Source organism: Anomaloglossus baeobatrachus, chromosome 1, assembly GCF_048569485.1.
Source record: "Anomaloglossus baeobatrachus isolate aAnoBae1 chromosome 1, aAnoBae1.hap1, whole genome shotgun sequence".
Taxonomy (NCBI): domain Eukaryota; kingdom Metazoa; phylum Chordata; class Amphibia; order Anura; family Aromobatidae; genus Anomaloglossus; species Anomaloglossus baeobatrachus.
The window spans coordinates 354,648,411-354,675,980 of record NC_134353.1 but is presented as its reverse complement, the minus strand read 5'-3'; the positions used below and the strand labels follow the sequence as shown (position 1 = coordinate 354,675,980).

Below are 27,570 nucleotides of genomic sequence, written 5' to 3'. Positions count from 1 at the left end.
AGCACCAACTACTAGTTTATTGTAGAATATAAAAAAATATATTTGTACGCATCTTAGCGGAATGTTATTCATTATATTAGTGTTATATTAGCTATATATTATATCACCCCAGCTTTGTGCATGGGGCGATTTACTGCAGTTTTCTTTCCCTCCCTCAAACACATATACACATGCTGGGGCAAAATTAAAGTGAATCTGTTATCAGACTATGACCTTTTGTGCAGAGCATGTTAAAGGGAACCTGTCACATACAATGTGCGTTCTGACCTATCAGCAGATGCCCTAATTACACCTCCCTAGTCATCCCTGTGGGCGTTTGCATACTTTACTATGGATTCACATGTGCGACGTCCCCCGTCGCTCCTTCAGAATCCCGCGCGTGTGCACTTACCATTCCCGCAGCCTTTTCCGGGTGCTCGTTGTCAGTTTCAGACGCGCTCTATGCATGATCCGAAGAATCTGATCATGCGCAGTGGGCGTCTGAAGCCGGAGAGTGAACACCGAGAAAAGGCTGCGGGAATGGTAAGTGTGCACGCGCGGGATTCTGAAGGAGCGACGAGGGATGCCGCACATGTCAATCCATGATATCACGCCCACAGGGGCGTGATACCATGGAAAGTATGCACACGCCCACAGGGCAATGTGACGCCCATGGGGCGACGAGCTCTGCTATTTACATAGGAAATATGTAAGTAATAAAATGTTTTTTATTACTTTCATATTACACAATTTTACAACACAGGGATATAGCTCACACATGCATCTGCTGATAGATCAGAACGCATATTGTACGTGACAGGTTCCCTTTAAATGTATTTTGTAAAAATTCGGAAATGTTCCAATTTTTCCACTGGCCACACCTCCTGTTACCTACAGATCACTTTTTACGGGTCTCATTGTAAATATATATATCTATATATCTATATATATAATTGCCTTATTCTGTCTGTCTGTCTGTCTGTCTGTCTTGCTCCAAAATTGTGTCGTTACAGTGACAGTGTCGTTACAGTGACAACCGTCGGATTGTCCGCTGGGCTCGGCCTGGCCCCGCCCCCCACACGGATTGGCCGCTTGCCTAGACCTGGCCCCGCCCTCTGTATGGATTGGCCAGCCCAGACATAACCTTGCGATGCTGGGATCGTGACGGAGCCGGTGTACGCTGGTAACCATGATACACATCGGGTAACTATAGGAAGCGCTTCCCTTAGTTACCCGATGTGTATTATGGTTACCAGCGTACACCGACTCCCGGTACACATGTGCAGGGAGCCGGCATACGCTGAGGCCTCGCCTGCTCGGCCCCGCCCTGGCACACGTTGGCACGCTCGGCCCCGCCCCGGCACATGTTGGGCACCTATACACCTCCCCCCAGGACTACTCCTCCTATTATACTCCTCTTTCCCCAGGACTACTCCTCCCATTATACTCCTCTTTCCCCAGGACTACTCCTCCCATTATACTCCTCTTTCCCCAGGACTACTACTCCCATTATACTCCTCTTTCCCCAGGACTACTACTCCCCTTATACTCCTCTTTCCCCAGGACTACTCCTCCTATTATACTCCTCTTTCCCCAGGACTACTCCTCCCATTATACTCCTCTTTCCCCAGGACTATTCCTCCTATTATACTCCTCTCCCCCCAGGACTACTCCTCCCATTATACTCCTCTTTCCCCAGGACTACTACTCCCATTATAGTCCTCTTTCCCCAGGACTACTATTCCCCTTTTACTCCTCTTTCCCCAGGACTACTCCTCCTATTATACTCCTCTTTCCCCAGGACTACTCCTCCCATTATACTCCTCTTTCCCCAGGACTACTCCTCCTATTATACTCCTCTTTCCCCAGGATTACTCCTCCCATTATACTCCTCTTTCCCCAGGACTACTCCTCCCATTATACTCCTCTTTCCCCAGGACTACTCCTCCTATTATACTCCTCTCCCCCCAGGACTACTCCTCCTATTATACACCTCCCCCCCAGGACTACTCTTATTATACTCCTCTCCCCCCAGGACTACTTCTCCTATTATACTCCCCCAGGACTACTCCTCCCATTATACTCCTCTTTCTCCAGGACTACTCCTCCTATTATACTCCTCTCCCCCCAGGACTACTCCTCCTATTATACTCCCCCAGGACTACTCCTCCCATTATACTCCTCTTTCCCCAGGACTACTCCTCCTATTATAGTCCTCCTATTATACTCCTCTCTGAGTATAATAGGAGGACTATTATAGCATGGGGGATGGAGCACGATGGGGGGTGCGCAGCATGGAGGATAGAGCACGATCACAACACCCAACACACAAACACCGCGGCATACACAAATATACGCACATACCGCGCAACACACACACATTGCACAAAACATACCTCCCCCCAAAACACACGCACGCACCCCACACCCACACAAACCGCGCAACACACACAGCACCACACACAGCGCTCCACAAACAACGCAACACACACAATGCAACACACAAACAACACCGCTCTCACACACCCCCACACCCAGACAACACCCAGAACATTTACAGCGCCCTACACAAACACTGGCAACTACACACAACAACATCTATACATATATATATATATATATATATATATATATATATATATATAACAAAAATCATACATTAACTGCACAATAAATTCTAGAATACCCGATGCGTTAGAATCGGGCCACCTTCTAGTATATATATATATATATATATATATATAATGTGTGTGTGTATGTATGCAGGGCCGCTATCAGGGCATTACTACTGGGACTCCTGTACTGGGCCCGGAGAGCAGCAGGCAGGTGGGGGGGGCCCGAACATGCTGACAGGCCCCTCCCCTTTCATTCCTCTGCTCACCGGGCCCCAGGGGCAGGGGGCATTGACAGTACATTTCACAGGGTGGGCTGGCCGTGCAGTGAGCAGGAGGCGGGGCCCGGTGAGCAGTAGGCAGGAGTGGGGTACCCGGACACCCTGACAGCCCGGGCCCCTCCCCATTCATTTCTCTGCTCACCGGGCCCCATGGGCAGGGGGTGGGGACGTTGCACTAACAGCACCTGCAGTCGCACAGGGGCCCCAAGCGGGAGCGGGCCCCTAGAGCCTGAACACATGTTAACCCCTTAGCGACCTATGATGTACTGGGTATGTCATGGCTCCCTGTTACTTAAGGACCCATGTCGTACCCAGTACGTCATGGCGAGATCGTGGCCCCAGTGGCGATTGCCGCAAATACCTTAGATTCGGGGTGGAGGGGACCTCTGCCTGACCTCAGGAGGGGTGGTGTCTCCTCCCCGGACCTAAGGAGGCTATGATTGGCTGACGAACGCCGCTCAGCCAATCACAGCCACTGTAATGTTTTAGCCATTGAAAATGTCTGAAACATTGAAATCCAGCCATCATAAGTGCAGCTGTAGCACCGATCATTGGCTGGAGCTGGGTGACCCCAGGTTCACCCGCCCCCAGCTCTGATTGGAGAGACCGGCCTTGCGACCGATCTCTCCAATCACCGTGGATCTGGGGCCGGAGACCACTCCCCTCACCTTCACTCCGGCGTCTGTGGAAGGTGAGGAGAGTGATCGGTAAGTTATATACACTGTGTCCTTTCAGCCGCCGCCATTGCCTCAGTCCCCCACCCATCAAAGTCCAGCTGCAGCAGTCACTGCCCCTGACCCACTGTCACTGAACCAATCTGCTGCCTCCCCTCCATCTGCCATCGCCTCCCCCATCAGCCGCTGCCCCCTCTCCCACCTCTCACCTTCCTCCATCTGCTGTGATCTCCCCACCTGCTGTGATCCCCCACCTGCTGTGACCCCACCCCCACCTGCTGTGACCCCACCCCCATCTGCTGTGACCCCCATCTGCTGTGACCCCCCACCTGCTGTGACCCCCACCTGCTGTGACCCCCCGCCCCCACCTGCTGTGACCCCCCCACCTGCTGTGACCCCCACCTGCTGTGATCCCCCCACCTGCTGTGATCCCCCCGCCTGCTGTGATCCCCCCCCACCATCTATCCGTCCCTCTGGCCAGCCGTCCCTCTGGCCATCCATCCCTCTGGCCATCCATCCCTCTGTCCATCCGTCCCTCTGGCTATCCGTCTCTCATCTATATGTAGCACCCACGGGGCAGGGGTTAAATGTTACTCGTCGCCGGGCCGGTGATGTCGGGTCAGGTGAATGTCACAGGCGGCCCTGCCCGGCTTCGTGGCCCCGAAGGTGTACAATAAAAGGGGATTTGGATGATGGTGGGGGAATGATGAGGATGATAGTCTTGTGACGCCACCTGTGGTACGTGGCCAGGGATTAGCCGCCGCTGCTGTCGCTGTCCTTCGTGGAGCGGGGCCCCGGGGAGGAGGATGAGAAGAGTAGTGGCCGTTGGCGCCGAAGCACGAGGCGACGGCAATCAAAAGGCTGAATCAGCTGCTGTGGTTCCAGCCGTGATGGGCCGAAGCCGATCCCAGATCCGTTGGAGGTTAGAACCGGTACGGTGGCCGATGGGCCCTCCCTTCTTGCGCCTTTACAGATGCATCCCCGTGGCCTGATGCTGCTTGGGGACCCCGGTTTGTGTAGTGTTGGCTCCTGTCCCATTTGTAGGTGACGCGGGGCCGCTGTGGGGCTTGACTATAATCAAATCCCAACTCCGGACCCTATGTGGCACTGTGCTCCGGGATCTCGTGGTGGTCAGAGGGACTTGCAATCCCCCTGTCCTGCAGATTCTGGTGATACAAGGCGAAGTCTGTTCCACCCTAATGCTCTGCACCCTGAACCGCACCGGTCCCGCTCCTGTTCTCTCCTGCTGGAGAACACTCTAACTGTTGTGTAAGCTCCTAACTCCCCCTGGTGGCTGCTCCTCCCCCGGTTCCCTGTCACTAGTAGGTGGCTGCCCCCCATGTTTGGTGACTAGCTTAAGACCCGACCCTAGGCTGGTTGTGTATATGAGTTTGTGTTGCGGAACTGGTACCGACCTCCTCTGGATCCAGGATGAGTACTGCACCTTAAGTGAGATGCAGTACCCTGTGGTGACTGAAGCCACAGGGGTGCCACATATCCATCTATCTATCTATGATTCTATCTATCTGCTGAAAGAGCCTTATAGGGAATCTGTCAGCAGGGGTTTTTGCTCCCCCATCTGAGAGCAGCATAAAGTAGAAACAGATATCCTGATTCCAGCGGTGTCACTTACTGGGCTGTTTGCTTTCATTGTGATAAAATCAATGTTTTCTCTGCTGCAGATCTAGCAATTATACAGAGCTCATGAATATGCTGGACTACCTGCAACATGATGAGTAGCCCTGTAATAATAATCTCCTGCTGATTAACCAGTGATGTTATCAAAACTATACTAAGCAGCCCAATAAGTGACAATCGCTGGAATCAGGATCTCTTCCGCTATGTTATGCTGCGCTCAGATTAGGTGTTAAAAACCTGGTGACAGATTCCCTTTGAAGGGGTTGTCAGGTCTAAATCCACAAGTCTGCATTATCACAATTTGGTTTCAATTACTTTAAAAACTGTATGTGACACATGCCCTTAAAGAAAAAAAAAATAGATATACCAAAAATAAATATATACCAAAGAAGTTAGATTTAAAAAGAAAAAAAAAAAAGTTAGAGTAGAGTAGGGCCCGGCCAAGAGAGTCCACCCTGTCATGGTGGCAAGCTTAAAAAAATCTTTTGGCCAAAACAAAATCTGAAGGCTGCGTGTGTGACACGGTGTTCCATGTGAAGGGTTAATGTGTGATTGGTGAGGTTGTAGTGAAGAAGTGAAGTTTTCCAAGAGTGGCGGTGGGACTGTGGAAGATTTGCGGGGTGGAGGCGGAGCTGGGGTGGAGGTGGAGCCTCAATGGGGCCCCGAACTTTTGCCAGTATGGGGCCCTGAAATTCCTAGTGGCAGCCCTGTATGTTTGTATGTATGTATGTGTGTGTGTGTATATATGTGTGTATATATATATATAATATAAAGTATATATAATTTATTCAAAGAATATGAATGATAACACAAAATCTTTTTTTCCACTCATGGTTAGTGGTTTCGGTGAATCCATTTGTTGTAAAACTACTGTGTTTTTTCTCTTTTTAAATCATAATGACAACCAAACACATCCAAATGACCCTGATCAAAAGTTCACATACCCCAGTTCTTAATACCATGTATTGCCCCCTCTAAGATCAGTGACAGCTTGAAGTCTTATGTAGTAGTTGTGGATGAGGCTCTTTATTTTCTCAGATGTAAAGCTGCCCATTCTTCTTGTCCAAAAGCTTTCAGCTACTGTAAACTCCTGGGATTTCTTGTATGAACTGCAAGCTTGAGTTCTCCCCAGAGTAGCTCAATGATATTGAGGTCAGGAGGCTGAGATAGCCACTCCAGAACCTTCACTTTGTTCTGCTGTAGCCAATGACAGGTCGACTTGGCCTTTGTGTTTTTGATCGTTGTCATGTTGCAACGTCCAAGTACATCCCATGCACAGCTTCTGGGCCGATGAGTGTACATTTGCCTCCAGTATTTGCTGATAATGTGTTGCATTCACCTTTCCTTCAACTTTGACCAAGTTTCCTGTGCCTTTGTAGCTCACACATCCCCACATCATCAGCGATCCACCTCCGTGCTTTACAATAGGAATAGTGTTCCTTTTATCATAGGCCTTGTTGACACCTCTCCAAATGTAACGTTTATGATTGTGGCCAAAACATTTGAATTTGGTCTCATCACTCCAGGTTACCTTGTTCCAGAAGTTTGGAGGCTTGTCTCTGTGCTGTTTGGCGTATTGTAGGTGAGATACTTTGTAGCATTTGCGCAGTAATGGCTTTCCTCTGGCGATCGACCATGCAGCCCATATTTTTTTTAAGTGCCTTCTTATTGTGCATCTTGGAACAGCTACACCACTAGTTTTCTGTGAGTCCTGTATTTCAGCTGATATAATTAGTGGATTTTTCTTTGCATCCCGAACAATTTTCCTGGCAGTTGTGACTGAAATTTTTGTTGGTCTACCTGATTGTGGTTTGGTTTTTACAGAGCCCCTGAGTTTCCATTTGTTAATCACAGTTTGAACACTGCTGGCTGGCATCATCAATTCCTTGGATGACTTTTTGTATCCCTTTCCTGTTTTATACAGTTCAACTATCTTTTCCCATAGATCCATTGACAATTCTTTTGCTTTCCCCATGACTCACAATCCAGAAATGTCAGTAACTGGATGAAAGATGCAAGAGTCTGTCCGGATCCCAGAAACTCACTCAGCTTTTATATACACACACTGATTACAAGCAAACAGGTCTCAGGTGAGGATGTTACCTTTATTAGCCATTCAAACCCATTTGTGTCAACTTCTGTACATGTTAGGAGGCCAAAATCATCAGGGTATGTGAACTTTTGATCAGGGATGTTTTTGGTTGTCATTATGATTTAAAAAGAGAAAATGCAGTAGTTTGACAATAAATGGCTTCACCCAACCATTAACCATGAGTGTAAAAAAAGATTTTGTGTTATCATTCAAATTCTTTGAAAAAAGGCCAAGAAAGCAAAAAGAACTGCCAAGGTATGTAAACTTTTTAGAGCACAACTCTGTGTGTGTGTGTGTGTGTGTGTGTGTGTGTGTGTGTGTGTGTGTGTGTGTGTGTGTATTATATGCATTATATATTATTCTAGCACTAGGAGAAGGGAATTAGAGTACCAGATAGATTATGCTTCCTCGTGTAGATGGAGCCCTAGTGAGTTTTAAATGCACGGTCCCCGAACTGTAAAGCCTCACATATAACCCCATTATGCTTTATTAGTGCCCTTTGTAGAAAAAAACGGTATGCCAGCACGTAAATGATGCCTTGTGCACTTACCTTAACTTGTGTATTAAGGGTTTACCTGCAATTACAAGGGTAGGCAGATCCCATTGATGTGCCATCATTTGTTGATCAGTAGGAATCATATTACAAAAGTCCCACTAATCTTCAAACTGAGGAGCTCTTTCAAGGCATTTCCTTGCCCAGAGATATGTAATACATGGATTGGGTCCCCCAGAACTAGATGATTTTAGTTGCCATTCTCTGATCTGGCTAAAAGGATTTCTGATATGGAATCTGTATCTATTCAGGCTGCCTTACAACATGAAGGCTGGGGTCACACAAGCCTATGTTTTCTCATTCGAGAGAATCGGATCAATTTTGTTGATGCCACTCTGAACGCTGATTGGAGTTTGATTTGAATGTCATGGAGTATCATTTCGTATGTCATGCGAATGCGTTTTTTTCTCCCTTACCTAGTGTCCGTGTGATGTCCATGTGTCTTCCGTGTGATGTCCATGTCATCCAAGTGACGTTCGTGTGATGTTCTTGTCACATGCGTTTTTAACATGCAGTTTTACATCCTTTCAAAAGCCAGATAGATGAATAGATAGTTAGAGAGATAGATATGTAACACATACATAATGTCCCACACCACAGCATTTTGTAAGCTTGCACCCTTTAGTGTCTTTCTTTAGGCGCTAAAGGGTGTTTAGCCTTGTATTTAGTCACAAATTATTTTTTTTTTAAAAAAACATGACGTGGGGTCCTGCTTACTTTTGTTAGCCACCTAAGATGAAGCAGGCAGCTTCGTGCTTTGCCTCAACTCATCCCGTTTCCCTGGTGTGGTGGCAAATGGGGTAATATATGGGGTTGATACAGCTGTGAATTGCCAGCTGGTATCAAGCCCTGGTATTAGTAATGGGTGAGTGTCTAGAAGACAACCCCATTACTAATCCAGTAGTTGAAAAAAGAAAAATTTATTTGGACAAACACCCCCTGACTACATCCCTCATTCACCAATTTATTACAATTTTTTGCAAAAAAAGTCCGACGTAATCCGTACCGAAGTTCCCTACAAGCGAACCTGAAAGACATTGGCAGTACCCTCTAGTATAACATTGGTCCTAGTGCTGTCCGATAAAACATCAGATAGGCCTTGTCCATGTTACACACTCGTGAGAGGTCAGCCTTCCAGTCCTAGCACAAACTGGCCACAGTTCTCCTGAACTGACTTCAGTAGCTTCTTATATTACTGCAAAGCTTTTGCGTTTTGGGTCAGAAGACACGTAGCCTGGTCTGTATATTGTGTTGCACACTTGAACCATGAATATCGGATATGTCTGAAACTGGCCTTACTCAGACTTGCCATCCTCAGGAATTCTTCCCGCTACGACTACTAAAAAGTTAGGCGGCATTGACTGACAAGAGTGAGGTTACATAGAGACCTAACTATTTTTTTTTTATGGTTATTGAGTTTACGTTAAACAATGAAAAGCCTTTAATTTCCTATTCCATAGTATATGGAAACCAAGCAGTTGTCTGGTCTGTAAGTGAAGAATAGATGTTTTATGTTCACCATTAGCTTGCATTCATACAGTACTTCCAATATTTTTGCTTTTGTAGGTACGTTTGATGGACAATCATTTTACGTCTGTGAGCTGAACACTGAATGCTTATTATGCAGGTCTCATCCATAGCCTGGCACATATAAAGCTTTCACACCACGTAAAATGCACCTTTAAAATGAAATCTTTTTGTAAGAGTCCTTTATTGAAATCCCTATCGCTCTAAACTACACGTCGCTGCTTTGCATTTTTATGTAGGTGTGTTAGATGAGAGCCAGCACGACAGCCAGAGATATTAAAGTGTGAACCAGCCTTTAAAATCTTGACTGATGAACTGTTTCTGAAATGACAAATCCACTCAGTATATCTAAGCTGTTGGCATCTTAGAAGACTGTGAGGATGATTGGATCATAATAAACACAATCTTAAATTCCTCAGGCGTTTTTAACTACCTCCTGACCGCCCATAGAGTATCTGTCAGGTCAGGCCAGTTACAGACTAAGGGTTATCTCACATCTGCTTATAATAACTTGGTCCCATTTTCATACCGAAAAGTTGGACAAGTGAAAACTGTTTGGTATTCCATATGTCACGTGCGTGCTATGCGGATTTTTTTTTCCCCTCACATAAGCTTGATTGCACTTGGTGTTTTTCTATGCAGTTGTGAGCGAACCCTTAAAATAATTTTTGCTTCAAACTCTTTTTTTTTTATATATATGACAAATATGGCTGCCAGACAGAATTGGGACCTATTTGGGGTTTAACTCAGGAAGACAAGAGAATTGGAAATGGAAAAAAAGGGTTTTCCTGCTATTATCAGTGGACAAGAAGGGTCCAACAAAAGATGTTTATTTGTTGCCATTCTCTGTTCTGGACAATAGATAGATAGAAAATCAGAATTATTGTCATATATCATATAATTTGTTGCACTGCATTGAAATATAAAATAAAGAGGTTGTATTAAAGCCCATTTACCCTATTAGGCCCCTTTCACACATCAGGTGTTTGCCACCAGTCACAATCCATTGGCTCGATGGATTGAAGGATCTGTCGCAGATTGTGGAAAAACTGATGCCATGGATTTGTCTACAAAACAGATCCATCGTACCAGTTTTTCAAGCCAAACGTTATTTGCTATGGAAAACCTACATATACCGTGGACGAGAGAGAGGGAGAGTCCGTTTTTTCGACGTACGCAAAAAAAGTTACTGTTGCCCTTGTCTCTATCCGACGGACAAGCATTTTTCGACGGATCTGGATGAAACGTGAGGCCAACCGTCGCTAATTCAAGTCGATCAGAAAAAAAAAACGGATCCAGCAGCATCATTCGCCGTATCTGTTTTTTTCAAAATTAGACGGATTGTGACTGATGGCAAAAAACGAATGTGTGAAAGGGGCCTCATTGATGGTTTGTGCACACAATAAGTTTTTAGGTGGATTCTGATTTGGTAACAGTCTGAAAAATGTATCAGAAAATACTTAAAATAATGAACATGGCTGACACCATCCAACTCTGCCTCCCCAGCTGCACTATGCTACGGTGGCCTGCACTTCTCCCACACTCCTCGCCCTGGCAATAGACAAGGTGGAGGAGTGGGCCTCCTTCTTTCTAACAACTACAACTTCACCATAATCCCACCTCTACCCTCCCTCGACCTGCCTTCCTTTGAAGTGCACTCTGTCCGAATCTATTCTCCCTCCAACCTCCAAGTGGCTGTCATATACAGACCCCCGGGCGCAACCACTGCCTTCCTCGACCACTTCTCTGCCTGGCTTCTACACTTTCTCTCTGCTGACATTCCCACCATCATCATGGGTGACTTCAACATCCCCACTGACACTCGCCAACAAGCTGCTTCCAAACTCCTCTCCCTTGCTTCGTCTTTTGGCTTAACTCAGTGGTCCACCTCTGCCACCCACAAAGATGGAAACACACTAGACCTCATCTTCACCCGCCTCTGTCCCCTTTCTGACTTCACAACTTCCCCCCTCCCCCTATCTGACCACCATCTTCTGACCTTTTCAGCCCTGTCCTCCTCACCTACCCCCCCTGTCCAGCACCTAGCACATCCCCGCAGAAACCTTGCACACCTCAACATGCACACCCTCGCCGACTCTATCCTCCCACTGTCCTCCATATCGTCCCTCCACGACACAGACAGCGCCACCACTTTCTACAACACCACCCTCACATCAGCCATTGATTCAGTCGCTCCCCTTGTGCATGGCAGAGTGAGACGAATCAATAGACAGCCCTGGCACAACAGCCTCACTAAAAAACTGCGGCAAGTGTCTAGGGCTGCAGAGCGGCGGTGGAAGAAAACGCACTCCCAGGAAGACTTCACCACATTCAAAAATGCAATTCACACATTTCGTTCAGTCCTCACCTCCGCTAAACACGATTACTTCAGAAACCTCATATCCTCTCTAACACACAACCCCAAACAGTTATTCAACACTTTCAACTCCCTCCTTCGCCCACCACTGCCCCCTCCAACCTCCCTCATTTCTGCAGAAGACTTTGCCACCTATTTCCAAGAAAAAATCGACCTAATAAGGCAAGTCTTCTCTGCTCAGCCACCACAACCCCTTCATGTAGCTGACCACTGCCCCTCCCCCATAAACTTCCTCCCCACCATCACCGAAGGAGAGCTTGCACGTCTGCTCTCAAAAGCGCACCTCACCACCTGCGCACTTGACCCCATGCCATCCCACCTCCTTCCCAACCTCACCACCATCCTTATTCCAGCCTTAACCCATCTCTTCAACCTATCTTTAACGACTGGAACCTTCCCCTCTGCCTTTAAACATGCAACAGTCACACCTATCCTAAAGAAACCTTCCCTCGATCCAACCTCTACTACCAGCTACCGCCCCATATCACTACTCCCACTTGCCTCAAAACTCCTGGAACAGCATGTCCATGCTGAACTTTCCTCCCACCTCTCCTCTAACGCTCTCTTTGACAACCTACAGTCCGGCTTCCGTCCACATCACTCCACCGAAACTGCCCTGACTAAAATCACAAATGACTTGCTTACTGCCAAAGCGAACAAGCACTTCTCTATACTCCTACTCCTAGACCTGTCCTCAGCCTTCGATACCGTTGACCACTCCCTCCTATTACAGACCCTCTCTTCCCTTGGTGTCAGAGACCTCGCCCTCTCTTGGATCTCTTCATACCTCTCAAATCGCACTTTTAGTGTCTCCCACTCCCACACAACCTCTTCATCCCACCATCTCTCTGTTGGCGTCCCTCAAGGCTCTGTCCTAGGACCCCTACTTTTCTCTATCTACACATTTGGCCTGGGACAACTCATAAAGTCCCATGGCTTCCAATACCACCTATATGCCGACGACACCCAGATCTACCTCTCTGGCCCAGATGCCACATCTCTGCTGTCCAAAATCCCGAAATGTCTATCTGCTATATCCTCCTTCTTCTCCTCTCGCTTCCTAAAGCTCAATGTGGCCAAAACTGAACTAATCATCTTTCCTCCGTCTCACCTACACTCTCCACCTAATCTATCTATTACAATAAATAACACCACGCTCTCGCCAGTACCCAAAGTTCGCTGCCTCGGAGTGACCTTTGACTCTGCCTTATCCTTCATACCACACATCCAATCCCTCACCACCTCCTGTCGTCTTCAACTCAAAAATATTTCCAGAATCCGCCCTTTCCTCAATTTGCAATCAACTAAAATGCTAGTGCATGCCCTCATAATCTCCCGCCTCGACTACTGTAACATCCTCCTCTGTGGCCTCCCTGCCAACACGCTTGCCCCTCTCCAGTCCATCCTTAACTCTGCTGCCCGACTGATCCACCTCTCGCCTCACTACCACCCCGCTTCTCCTCTCTGCATGTCCCTCCACTGGCTTCCAATCTTCCACCGTATCCAATTCAAACTTCTAACACTGACCTACAAAGCTGTGCATAATCTTTCCCCTCCGTACATCTCCGAACTACTCTCCCACTACACTCCAACACGTCACCTCCGGTCCTCCCAAGATCTCCTCCTCTCCTCCTCTCTCATTCGCTCCTCACACAACCGACTCCAAGACTTCTCCCGAACATCCCCAGTCTCCTGGAACTCGCTGCCTCAACACGTCAGACTATCCCCTACCCTTGCAAACTTCAAACGGACCCTGAAAACGCACCTGTTCCGAAATGCCTACAATCTACAATGAACTCGCTGCCGCCCGACCACCGTGCGGAGCTGCCGCCCGACCACCGTGCGGAGCTGCCGCCCGACCACCGTGCGGAGCTGCCGCCCGACCACCGTGCGGAGCTGCCGCCTGACCTACACCCCACCTATTGTCTCCTCCCCATAATCCTATAGAATGTAAGCCCGCAAGGGCAGGGTCCTCTTCCCTCTGTACTAGTCTGTCTACTGTAACTTGTATACGTATTTTGTATGTAACCCCCTTCTCATGTACAGCACCATGGAATTAATGGTGCTCTATAAATAAATAATAATAATAATAAATAATAATAATAATAACATCTGCATTCCTTTGTAAAGATAACTCGCTGTGCACATTTTCAGGCTTTTGAGTGTCTCTTAACCACTTCAAGTTTCCAAAGACACCACTCCTGTTAAAAGAAGTGACATGCTTGATATTTTCCGCTTGAAAGAAGCTTGTACAAGTCCATGGAAAAACTCAAGCCCAAATTTCTTTTAGAGAGTTTTACAATCATCTTTGCTTTTTTTAAAAAAAAAACAAAAACAAACAATAAACACGTTAGCGATTGCGTTATTATTCAATGAAATTACAAGATGTTAAAAAACCCATGGCAAATCCTGCCCCCAAAACAAGTGGCCAAAACCATGAGAAAATGCCCAAAAGATGTCACAAAAGATGCCTCACAGAAAAATAATGCTGACGTTTTCTGATACGTCTTCTGCTTTAAAATTTCACTGGATTCACCTGAGTTTTTTTTTTTTTTTTTAAAGATGTCGTGTGCACATACCCTTTAGAATGTTCATATCTCCGGGCAAAATCAGTAGGGTCTGCAGTTTTAGGGTTTGGTATGACTGAGGTTTTTGACTTGGACTTTGGAGCAGAATATTCTCCAAAATCGACATGAAAAACCTGTACCAATACTCTTTGAATTGGTTGCAGTTAGACGAGCCCCAACCCTGAGTGTCAGCTGACTGCTTCCAATTGATAGCCGCAACATGCGACTATCATGGTCTAAAAATAAATTTTAAAAAAAATTATACTACCCAGCACAGATAAAGCATATGGCAACAGACTGCATCCGCCAGCCGTGCTCTCATCTTGGCTGTGTATCAAAATAGGAGGAACCGCATGTGGCTTTTTTAAAATTATTTAACTAATTAAAAAAACGGCATACAGTCCCCCAATTTTGATACCCAGCCATGATAGAGCCCAACAGCTGGAGTTGGTATTCGCAGGCTGGGCAAGACCCATGGTTATTGAGCCCCCTAACCTAAAAATAACAGACTGCAGCCGCCCAAAATTGTTGCATCGATTAGATGCAACAAACCCAGCATTTTACCCGCCTTTTTCCGATTGCCCTGGTGCGCTGGCAATCGAGGTAATAAAGGGTTAATCGTAGCTCACAGCTGCCACTAAGTCCTAGATTAGTAATGAACAGAGTCTGAGACACCCCCCCTTTACTAATCTGTAATTGAAAAGAAATAAACACAAACGATGAAAAAATCCTTTAATTGAAATAAAAACACCCTCTTTCACCAATTTATTTACCCCCAAAACATCCCTGCAGGTCCACCGTAAGCCACACATGGTCCCACGACGATGCCAACTCTGATACATCTGAATTCACAGCTAGCGCCATAAAACATGACTGCTTACTGTGAGCTGCAGGGAGAGACTAAGTGAGCTGTGCGATCAGCGGTGACGTCACTCAGGTTAGCTGGAGGTTCCCACGGCCTAACCTCAGGTGACCTCAGTAAAGTCAGTGGACCTCATCTGAGGTGGGATCACTGAGTTTAAAGAAGTACCCTGAGATCAAGTTACCTGCAGACACAGGTGTAGGAATGTTGGAACCTCCAGCTGTGCCCGCAACTAACCTGAGTGCCATCACCACTGATCGTGGGCCTCTCAAGTTCTGCCTTAAGCTCACAGCTTGGGTTTTTTTTTTATTTCTTTATTTGACAGTGAAGAAACCACTATCAAAATGTTAACAAAATGCTCAAAAAGCTCTTTCCAACCTTTCCTATTGACTTGTATTGTAAGCAACGACCTCTTTTAAGTGAAAGGCTCTGAAGAATGGTTTGATCACTTGACATCTTTGGAAACCTGAAGCAGTGAAAAGATGCTGAAAAACTAGAACATCTGAACACAAGTTCTTTTTACCTAAAAATGCATATGTTCATTATTTTGAGTATTTAGGTAGCACTTGTTCCTGTATATTTTAGAGCGGAAAAACGGCGGTAAGTATACTTGAAATTAGGAGTTCTGTTCCGAAAGACCAGTCCCGTTTGTCTTTAATCCAGTTCTGTCAACAAGTGAGTAGACACAGATATGAACCACTATTTTCTTTTTCTTATCTTGGCTGGTATTCTTCGGAAAGAAAAAATACTACAACTAAAAGTCACGTTATACAGTGTGATTGCAAGTATTTGTCCATAGAATTTTCCTGTATCAGGCTTGCGGATGCTATTATTTAAATATTCCGTAAATTGGACTTGTTTTTTCTGTATGCCTTATCCTTTATCTATGTGTTTGGCTGCCTTTTATTTATGTTTATGTATTCATGCCATCTATGGTACATTAGCTCAAAAGCATATTTTACTCTTCGGAAAATTGTCACTAAAACAATGTATATCACCTCTATTAGCTGGACAAGTTGTGAACCAAATGAATCAGCGGCTGCAGTCCGGATTTTCCGAAGCGGAGGTCTTAAGGATATTCTGTGACTCTTGCGAAGCAGTAGCCAGGCTTCACCAGTGCAAAACGCCAATAGTTCATCGGGACCTAAAGGTCAGAATTTGCTTATCTTTTAATCTTATCTCTCGCCAAGCCAATCGTATATTTATGACATAGAACTAATAAGTGAACGCTAAATGTCATAAGTCAGAATATTACTGAATAATTTGATGGTTTGATTGTAATAATACGTCCAAGCTTGTGTCCCTGCCTTTTGATGCAGGTTTGCAGACAGAGCCCGCATCTTTTCCTGCATCAGCGATCCATCCGCAGCTGTTAACTACTTAAATCCCTTGTCAATCACTGACAGCGGGATGTAATGCACAACAACAGGGAGCGTCTCATTCTCTGCTCTAATTGGCGGCCCCGTGAGTGATCACGGGGCACCGATGGATGATCATGACAACCGGGTGTCAGCTGATGACCCCTGTCTTTGCCATGATGAACTTCCTGTGAATACTGCTTGTGAGACAGCTTTCATAGGAAGTCATCATTTCTGCTGTACAGAGCAGGGCTGTTGCACCGCTCTGTCAAGCAGAAGCAATCGGATGATCGCAACCTCAAGTCCCCTAGTAAATACAATAAAAAGTGAGAAAAAAGTTTTGAAAAATATGAAAAAATCACCGCCCTTTTGCCTCATAAAATAATAAATAAACCGTAGACATATTTCCTAGATCTGCTTTCAGAAATGTCCGATTTATCAGAATATAAAATATATTAATCTGATCACTAACCAGCATAACGGAAAAAAAATAAAAACTCCAGGATGTTTTTTCTTAGCCAACTCAACAATAAAATGTAATAGGCGATCAAAAATCGCATCTATCCAAATTGTATCAGTAAAAACTTTAGTTTACAGCGCAAAACATAAGCCCTCACATAGATTCTGAAAAATGAGAATGCTACGGGTCTCTGAAAATGACGCCAAAAGAAATTTATTATTATTTTTTTTTTTCTTTCAAACATCTGATTTTTTTTTTTTTTTTTACCAATTAAATAACAGAAAAACTATACATTTTGGAATCTACACATTCATACTGACCTGGGGAATAATCTGCCAGGATCACTTTTACCATATCATGAACACGTTAACTTAAAAGCAAAAATAATTGAGGAATTGCACTTTTTTTTTTTTCTTTTTGCAATTTCACCGTACATGGAATTTTTCCCACTTTCTAGTATTCCATATGGTAAATTTAGTGTTTTCATTCAAAAGTACAACTCGTCCTGCAAAAAACAAGCCCTCATATGGCAATATTGATGGAAAAATTAAAAAGTTATGATTTTTGGAAGAGGGGAGGAAAAAGGAAAAACAGAATATCGAAGGGTTGTGAACGGGTTAAAGCTGACACAACTAACCAATTCCTCAGTAATTCAATCCCTTAATGACGAATAACATACATAGCACATCATGAGAAGCTGTCAGTTCCCGCATCATGACCTGCTATATCCATCATGGATGTAAACTGTCACTGTGTGAAAACACACAGTGACAGCTCCATGCCATCAGCGGTCTCTGACAGCTGACCGACACGGGAAGAGATGCGGTGACCCATTCCAGTGGTCCCCGCTCTCTGATCGCTGTATTCGTTCAGACAAGCTGACTGACCGATCACAATTTGATTGTGCGGGAGGTGCCGAAATATAACCCCATCTCTGCAGAATCACCCCCGGAGGTCAGCTCAACTGACAGCCGAGCTCCTGTGGTAACAGTCAGCACCGGTGCCAGCACCACCTCTGGCTGATTAGCCATCCAGGCACAGCAATCGATAGCGATTGTGGCATTAGGAAGCTTGTGGGAGAGAGGGGCTCCCTCTGTCACCGCCATTGGCACCCCCGCGACAAAATCACGGGGAGCCGATGGTTGTCATAGCAACCGGAGGTCAAACGTTGACTTCCTGGTGTGCCAGGTATGGCTCCTGTTAGATCCAGCCATAGATGGGGTCTGAAAGACGTTCTGTCAGTGTAATCTGACAGGTCTCTTGTATTGCAATACAGGTCTTTTGCAATACATGATACCAGTGATCAGAAGAATTAAGGGTACTTGCCCACGGACCCACTGTGTCCTGGTCGCTGTGGGTGCTGACCTGCAGAGCCGTGATTCTCTTCTGCTGAAGACCGCAGCGCTCCGTGCCCGCAATCACGGTTCAGTGCGTTGCGGTCTCTTGCTGTGTTCTCCCTGCAGAGAATGCCCGCGACTCTGCAGCAAATAATTGACATGCTGTGGCTCAGGAAGCCACACCGCAGTTCAGTTTTCGCTGCGGGCCGCACATGCACAGCGGGCACGGGATTTGTAAAATCCATCCACTGCTTGTACTATACAAGACAGCGTTTTGGATACAGCTGAAACATGCTGCATCCAAAACACTGTGAACCCTGATCGTGGCACCCTAAACGTTAAAGCTCCATAGAGGGGTAAGTAAAAAAAAAAAAAAATAGCAAAAATTATTTAAAAAAAAAAAGAACAAACACAAAATAAAGAACAAAAAAATCTTACACCAATAAATAAGAAAATGTATGTAACATCAAAAATAAGCTAATAAAGTACACATATTTGGTGTCACCACCTCCAGAACAACATAATGTATAAATCTGTCTCACTATTTAATCCATACAGTGAACACCATAAAAAAATTAAAAATGTGGCAAAAGTTTTCTTTTGTCATCCTACTTCTGAAATAAAAGTGGAATAAAACACAATCAAAGACACAAATGTAAATAAACATGATATAGTTCAAAAAATTTCATCTTTTCCCGCAGGCAAATAAGCCACCAAACAGCTCAGTTAGTGGAAAAATAGAAAAAAATACAGCTCTCAGAATACAGTGATACAAGCACAAAACTTTTTTCTAGAAAATTATTTTTATTGTGTAAAAATGGCAAAACATATAAAATTGCTGTAAATGTGCTATCGCTGTAATCATACTGACCTGAAGAATAAAGCGGTCTTTTCACTTTTGCTATACCGTCAAAATCATAACCCCACCTCGAAAAAAAAATTCAAAATAATATTTATATGCTCACTACACCCCTAGATAAGTTCCTTGAGGGGTCTAATTTCCAAAATGAGGTCACTTGTGGGGCATTTTCAATTTTTAGGCAAATTAGGGGCTCGGCAAATGCGACATGGCATCCGCTTAACTGTTCCAGCCAATTTTGCGCTCCAAAACTAAAGCCAGCTTTACACGTTGCAATTTCGCATACGATATCTTATGCGATTTGCAACGCCCCCGATGTGGGTGGCGACCGTCCACTTCCTAGAGTGGGAGGGACGTTCGGCGTCACATCGACGTCACGCGGCAGCCGGCCAATAGAAGCGGAGGGGTGGAGCTGAGCGGGACGTAAACATCCCGCCCACCTCCTTCCTTCTGCATTACCGGCCGGGAGCCACAGGACGCAGGTAAGATCTGTTCATCGTTCCCGGGGTGTCACACACTGCAATGTGTGCTACCCCGGGTACGATGAACAATCTGACGTTCAATTCATGAGGAATGAACGACGTGCATGCGATGAACGTTTTACCGTTCAATCGCAATCGCACGTAGCTGTTACACACTGCAATGTACCTTACGATGCCGGGTGTGCATCACTTACGATGTGACCCCGCCGACACATCGTAAGATATATTGTATTGTAGTGTGTAAAGTGGGCTTTACTTAAGAGAAATTGCATAACATATTGTATTGTGCACTTTCTCCTGTTATGGTTCTGGAGATGTAAAATTTGAGGCTAAAGCAATGTTTTTGTGGGAAAAATGTGTTTTGTTTTTATTTTTTCAGCTAATTGTTACAAAATTTAGTGAAGCACCCTGCGGGTTCAAGGTGCTGACAAGACATTTAGATTAATTCCTTGAGGGGTCTAGTTTCCAAAATGGAGTTCACTTTTAGGGAATTTCCATTTAGGCATATTAGAGGCTCTATAAATGAGACATGGCATCTGCTATCGATTCCAGCCAATTAAGGTAAATGGTGCTCCTTCCTTTGCAAGCCATGCAGTTCACCCAAACAGTAGACTGCCACCATATATGAGGTATCGCCGCACTTAGTAGAAATTGCGCAACACATTTTATGGTTCAACTTTTCCTCTTACCCTTGAGAAAATAAAAAAAAAATTGAGGCTAAAGCAACATTTTTGTGGTAAAAAAGGGATTTTTTTATGTTCACGACTCAACATTATGAAATTCTGTGAAGCACCTGGGGGTTCAAGGTGGTCACCACACACTTTTAGAATGGCATCACTTTTGGTTATTTTTGTCATCTTATGAATAGTAGTAAGCTGGCAGCAGAGTGGTGTCACTATACCAGGCAGTGCAGATCAGCACCACTCCCCCCTCCACAGGTGACATCACTGGTCTCTGGCAGTGACACCGGTCTGTTGCAGGCTTATTGATATTCATAAGCCGACAACACTCCAGATGCTGCGCTCATTGCACAGGGCACGGATGGAGATACTGCACAAGGAAAACCGCGCACAGGGGCGTGGATTGAGATACTTCACTAGGAAGACACTCAGGGACATAGTAGTGACAGCACCTCCCCTGAAACAAACGTCACCGAAGACATCATTTCAGGAAGGGGCAGAGACTGTGGAGGTGACCACAGCCTCCACTCTCTGATGACGCTTCATTTTAATATCCGAACATACACTGGGGTACTCAAATGAAGCATCATCAGACAGGAAATAGGAGAAAAACTCACAGTAGCTGTTAAATGGTATAGTTAGGGAATGGTAGGGAATTTTTAAAGCAAGTATATTACAAAGTAGCTTAGATTATGGGACTAAATAGATTTGAAGTTAGGAGAAAAATGCCTTGCTTTCTGACCACCACTTTAATTATTTTGTGTTGTATAACTATCTGAATTACTGGCATAAAAATTTAAAATTTGTGAAATGTTCAGATTTTTTTGCCAAACGTTTGATATTTTCATAAATAAATGCAAAGAATATCGACCAAAATTTACCACTAACCTGAAGTACAATATGTCACGATAAAACAATCTCCGAATCACTGGAATCCATAGAACTAGTGGTCAAAATTGAAAAATGAGGCTCTGTCATTAACATATAAAGTGGCTTGGCCCTTAAGGAGTTAAGGGAAGTCCTATCCTATTCTTCTCACATGGCCGATACATATTTTCAAAGTGGAATTACCATGGATAGAAAATATTTTTTTACCCAAGAATATAATGTAACAGCTCATGCTTTAAACCAGATACCTTTTTTCTTTTGATTGATGATGGCTCATCAAAGATGGATTTCGAAGCAGTGTGTTTTAATTGTAGTTTACTTGGGTGTTTCATGCATAGAAACATAATTACCTGCAGTGGATGTAATTGTCGTTGCAAACCAATTACCATCCCTATCGGCCTTAAGTAATCCATCTTTTTGTTTCATTTAAGGTTGAGAACATTTTGTTAAATGACAATGGGAATTATGTGCTGTGCGACTTTGGTAGCGCAACAAACCGATTTCTCAACCCTCAAAAAGATGGCGTAAACATCGTAGAAGAGGAAATTAAAAAGTAAGTCAGAGGTTGTTGAAATGCTCCTGTTGTTGCTTCCACTTCATTTCAGGTATTACTTGTACATTTAAATTCAGTCTTAAAAGCAATAACTTTGGGGTTATTGATTATGCATATCTGGTATAGTATATATAATATACACTTATGTACATTAATAGAAAACTTATGTATTTTTTGTTTTACGTATCAAGTGATAATTGTCGGCATGAGGCCAAATAAGAATGTATGCACTTATTCTCTGTAACCTCCGTAACCTGCCCTTAGGACATAGCTGTAGAACTTGCAGAGTATCACGAGGGCCCTGATGCTTGTGAAAACATAACATGCCTACTGTAATAAAAAAAAAACCAGTATTAGAAGGTGGAAGATAGGGTGCTCTGCCATAGATTTTTCATTGAGTCCCAGGCTCTGTACGTTACTTGTCTTTCTATTATATTCTTGATATTCTATACATCTATTAATATTGCATTCCCGAAAATTAGGATAGGGTCCCACCCCTTTCCGTATAGGAATATAAAAGTATCCGACAAACTATCGGATGAAAATATAGTGATATTATCCGTTGTCACGCTGAACTTAGCACCTACTCATTTATCTATACTCTGTTCCCTCAGCTATATTTAATCCTTGTGTCTGATGAAGGTCTATTGTTATAGACCGAAACATCATGTTTTACACTTTGAGCTTTACGTAATGAATACATATCTCCATCTTCATATCCAATAGAGTGCCAGATTATGTCTATACCGCTATTTCTTTTGCTACATAATTAGTGAGGACCAAGCACTACCATGCTCAGGTGCTCGGTACTCGTAACGACTAGTGATGAACGAGCACTTCCATGCTCTTTTGCTTGGTACTTGGAACGACTAGTTATGGGTGAGCACTTCCATGCTTGGATGCTCAGTACTCGTAATGACTAGTGATGACTACTAGTGGATAGTAGTGCTTGCTCATCACTAGTCATTACAAGTACTGAGCACCCAAGCATGGTAGTGCTCACTCACCACTAGTCGTTACAAGTACTGAGCACCTGAGCATGGCAGTGCGCCTTCATCACTAGTCATTACGAGTACAGGGTATGGTAGTGTTCTCTCATCACTAGTATTTATGAGTACCGAGCACACGAGCATGGTAGTGCTCACTCATCAGTAGTCGTTACAAGTGTTGTGCTCGTTCATCACTAGTCGTTACGAATACTAAGCACCTGGGCATGGTAGTGCTCGCCCATCACTAGTTGTTATGAGTACCAAGCACCCGAACATGGTTTTGCTCGCTCATCACCAATGGTTACGAATACCCTACCCGAGCATGGTAGTGCTCACTCATCACTAGTTGTTATGAGTACCGAGCACATGAACATGGTAGTACTCACTCATCAGTAGTAGTTACGAGTACCGAGCATGGTATTGCTCGCTCATCACTAGTTTTTACAAATACCCTACCCGAGCATAGTAGTGCTCACTCATTACTAGTTGTTACGAGTACACTACTCGAGCATGGTAGTGCTCGCCATCACTAGTCGTTACGAGTACCAGAGCACCCGAGCATGGTAGTGCTCACTCATCACTAGTCGTTACAAGTGCCCAAACATGGTAGTGCTTGCCCGTCACTAGTTCTTACAAATACCGAGCACCCGAGCATGGTAGTGCTTGCCATCACTTGTCGTTACGAGTACCAGAGCACCCGGGCATGGTAGTGCTTCCACATCACTAGTGGTTACGAGTACCTGAGCATGGTAGTGCTTGCTCATTCACTATACATAATTATTTCTAAAAATATATGGGCTTTCCTGGGAGTCTCACAAGATTGTGTGTTCCCCAACATGCAAGGTACTGATATCTTGTGAACTGTTTCTAGTACCCTTCAGGCAATATGAAGGCATACCAAAAGCACAATTTAAGAGAAATTCTGTTAAAAAAAAAAATGAAATCAGTTTCATGATTTCACATTTCTTAGATCTCCCTTAACTAAACTGTGACACAAGATGGGGATGAATTATGTTTGCATGGAATGACTCTAAATTCACTGAACAGGGATGCAAATAGTTCCCTAAAGGATAAATAAACCTGCTGTGGTATGTTAATATTTTAAGCTTATTTATTTTATATTTTGTATGAAATAAGTTATATTTGAATATTGCCAAACTCCAGCAGGTTTCCACATAGATTTACTCTATTCAGATTTCTGGTAGTGGTGCAGAAGCCGGACATGGATTTGGGAGAATTTCCATTTTCTACAAATTTTAATCAGGATTCACATTACTTTAGACAGAGTAACTTATTTCTCAATCTTTGACTCTGCTTGTAACATTCCCTTCCGTCCTACACATGATCGTTCATGGCGTCTACGGTTTCCATACTTGTCATATAGGAAGCGTATGTGATCAGAGTTCATTCTCTCCTCTTTTATCTTTTCTCTCTGTACTTAAACTGAAAATTTAATATATATATATATATATATATATATATATATATATATATATATATATATATATATATACACATATATATACAGTTAGGTCCAGAAATATTTGGACAGTGACACAAGTTTTGTTATTTTAGCTGTTTACAAAAACATGTTCAGAAATACAATTATATATATAATATGGGCTGAAAGTGCACACTCCCAGCTGCAATATGAGAGTTTTCACATCCAAATCGGAGAAAGGGTTTAGGAATCATAGCTCTGTAATGCATAGCCTCCTCTTTTTAAAGGGACCAAAAGTAATTGGACAAGGGACTCTAAGGGCGGCAATTAACCTTGAAGGCGTCTCCCTCGTTAACCTGTAATCAATGAAGTAGTTAAAAGGTCTGGGGTTGATTACAGGTGTGTGGTTTTGCATTTGGAAGCTGTTGCTGTGACCAGACAACATGCGGTCTAAGGAACTCTCAATTGAGGTGAAGCAGAACATCCTGAGGCTGAAAAAAAAGAAAAAATCCATCAGAGAGATAGCAGACATGCTTGGAGTAGCAAAATCAACAGTCGGGTACATTCTGAGAAAAAAGGAATTGACTGGTGAGCTTGGGAACTCAAAAAGGCCTGGGCGTCCACGGATGACAACAGTGGTGGATGATCGCCGCATACTTTCTTTGGTGAAGAAGAACCCGTTCACAACATCAACTGAAGTCCAGAACACTCTCAGTGAAGTAGGTGTATCTGTCTCTAAGTCAACAGTAAAGAGAAGACTCCATGAAAGTAAATACAAAGGGTTCACATCTAGATGCAAACCATTCATCAATTCCAAAAATAGACAGGCCAGAGTAAAATTTGCTGAAAAACACCTCATGAAGCCAGCTCAGTTCTGGAAAAGTATTCTATGGACAGATGAGACCAAGATCAACCTGTACCAGAATGATGGGAAGAAAAAAGTTTGGAGAAGAAAGGGAACGGCACATGATCCAAGGCACACCACATCCTCTGTAAAACATGGTGGCGGCAACGTGATGGCATGGACATGCATGGCTTTCAATGGCACTGGGTCACTTGTGTTTATTGATGACATAACAGCAGACAAGAGTAGCCGGATGAATTCTGAAGTGTACCGGGATATACTTTCAGCCCAGATTAAGCCAAATGCCGCAAAGTTGATCGGACGGCGCTTCATAGTACAGATGGACAATGACCCCAAGCATACAGCCAAAGCTACCCAGGAGTTCATGAGTGCAAAAAAGTGGAACATTCTGCTATGGCCAAGTCAATCACCAGATCTTAACCCAATTGAGCATGCATTTCACTTGCTCAAATCCAGACTTAAGACGGAAAGACCCACAAACAAGCAAGACCTGAAGGCTGCGGCTGTAAAGGCCTGGCAAAGCATTAAGAAGGAGGAAACCCAGCGTTTGGTGATGTCCATGGGTTCCAGACTTAAGGCAGTAATTGCCTCCAAAGGATTCGCAACAAAATATTGAAAATAAAAATATTTTGTTTGGGTTTGGTTTATTTGTCCAATTACTTTTGACCTCCTAAAATGTGGAGTGTTTGTAAAGAAATGTGTACAATTCCTACAATTTCTATCAGATATTTTTGTTCAAACCTTCAAATTAAACGTTACAATCTGCACTTGAATTCTGTTGTAGAGATTTCATTTCAAATCCAATGTGGTGGCATGCAGAGCCCAACTCACGAAAATTGTGTCACTGTCCAAATATTTCTGGACCTAACTGTAATATATATATATATATATATATATATATATATATATATATACTGTACTACTATGTAATAAATAAATAATCTGGTAAGGGCCTTGATCACAGTCATAAGCTTGGAATCTGATCTGCAGGATGATATAGAGCAGGTGGAAATGATCAGATTGAGTGAACAATTTTCATAATACCATGTTTCTCCAAAAATAAGACAGGATCTTATAATATTTTTGGCATAGAAAGATGTGCTAGGGCCTATTTTCAGGGGATGTCTTATTTTTTTTTCCCATGAACAACAATGCACATTTATTCTTGAACAAAAAAAATCAACATACATTCAAATATAGTCATATTGTGTTCTGGAACATCAACATAACTGTCCAAATCCTGTGTGGAATACATGTGTATCTGTCTGTCCCTCTATCTATCTACAGTGCCTTGCGAAAGAATTCGGCCCCCTTGCATTTTTCAACCTTTTTCCACATTTCAGGCTTGAAACATAAAGATAAAAAATGTTAATGTTATGGTGAAGAATCAACAACAAGTGGGACACAATTGTGAAGTTGAACGAAATTTATTGCGTATTTTAAACTTTTGTAAAAGATAATAAACTGAAAATTGGGGCGTGCAATATTATTCGGCCCTTTTACTTTCAGTGCAGCAAACTCACTCCAGACGTTCATTGAGGATCTCTGAATGATCCAATGTTGTCCTAAATGACTGATGATGATAAATATAAGCCACCTGTGTGTAATCAAGTCTCTGTATAAATGTACCTGCTCTGTGATAGTCTCTGTGCTTTAAACAGAACACTGAGACTATCATGAAGACCAAGGAACACAACAGGCAGGTCCGTGATACTGTTGTGGAGAAGTTTAAAGCGAGATTTGGTTACAAAAAGATTTCCAAAACTACATCCCAAGGAGCACCGTGTAAGCGATCATATTGAATTGGAAGGAGTATCATACCACTGCAAATCTACCAAGACCCGAACATCCCTCAAACATTTTATCTCAAACAAGGAGAAGACTGATCAGAGATGCAGCCAAGAGGCCCATGATCACTCTGGATGAACTGCAGAGATCTACAGCTGAGGTGGGAGAGTCTGTCCATAGGACAACAATTAGTCGTACACTGCACAAATCTGGCCTTTATGGAAGAGTGGCAAGGAGAAAGCCATTTCTCAAAGATATTCATAAAAAGTGTTGTTTAAAGTTTGCACAAGCCACCTGGGAGACACACCAAACATGTGGAAGAAGGTGCTCTTGGCAGATGAAACCAAAATCAAACTTTTTGAGCATAATGCCGAACGATATGTTTGGTGTAAAAGCAACACAGCTCATCACCCTGAATACACTGTCAAACATGGTGGTGGCAGCATCATGGTTTGGGCCTGCTTTTCTTCAGCAGGGACAGGGAAGATAGTTAAAATTGATGGGAAGATGAATGGAGCCAAATACAGAACCATTCTTGAAGAAAACCTGTTGGAGTCTGCAAAAGACCTGAGACTGGGATGGAGATTTGTCTTCCAACAAGACAATGATCCCAAACGTAAAGCAAAATCTACAATGGAATGGGTCACAAATAAACATAGCCAGGTGTTAGAATGGCGAAGTCAAAGTCCAGACCTGAATCCAATTGAG

At 43.8% G+C, this 27,570-nt stretch overlaps 1 protein-coding gene across 1 annotated transcript in view; it reads left to right on the top strand.

Annotated features, from left to right (window-relative positions):
* Positions 1 to 27,570, top strand: part of BMP2K (BMP2 inducible kinase) — a 276,469-nt gene that overhangs the window by 127,295 nt on the left and 121,604 nt on the right. The window contains 2 exon segments of the mRNA XM_075352427.1: positions 16,170 to 16,312; positions 21,658 to 21,779. Coding sequence (XP_075208542.1) covers positions 16,170 to 16,312; positions 21,658 to 21,779 — 265 coding nt within the window.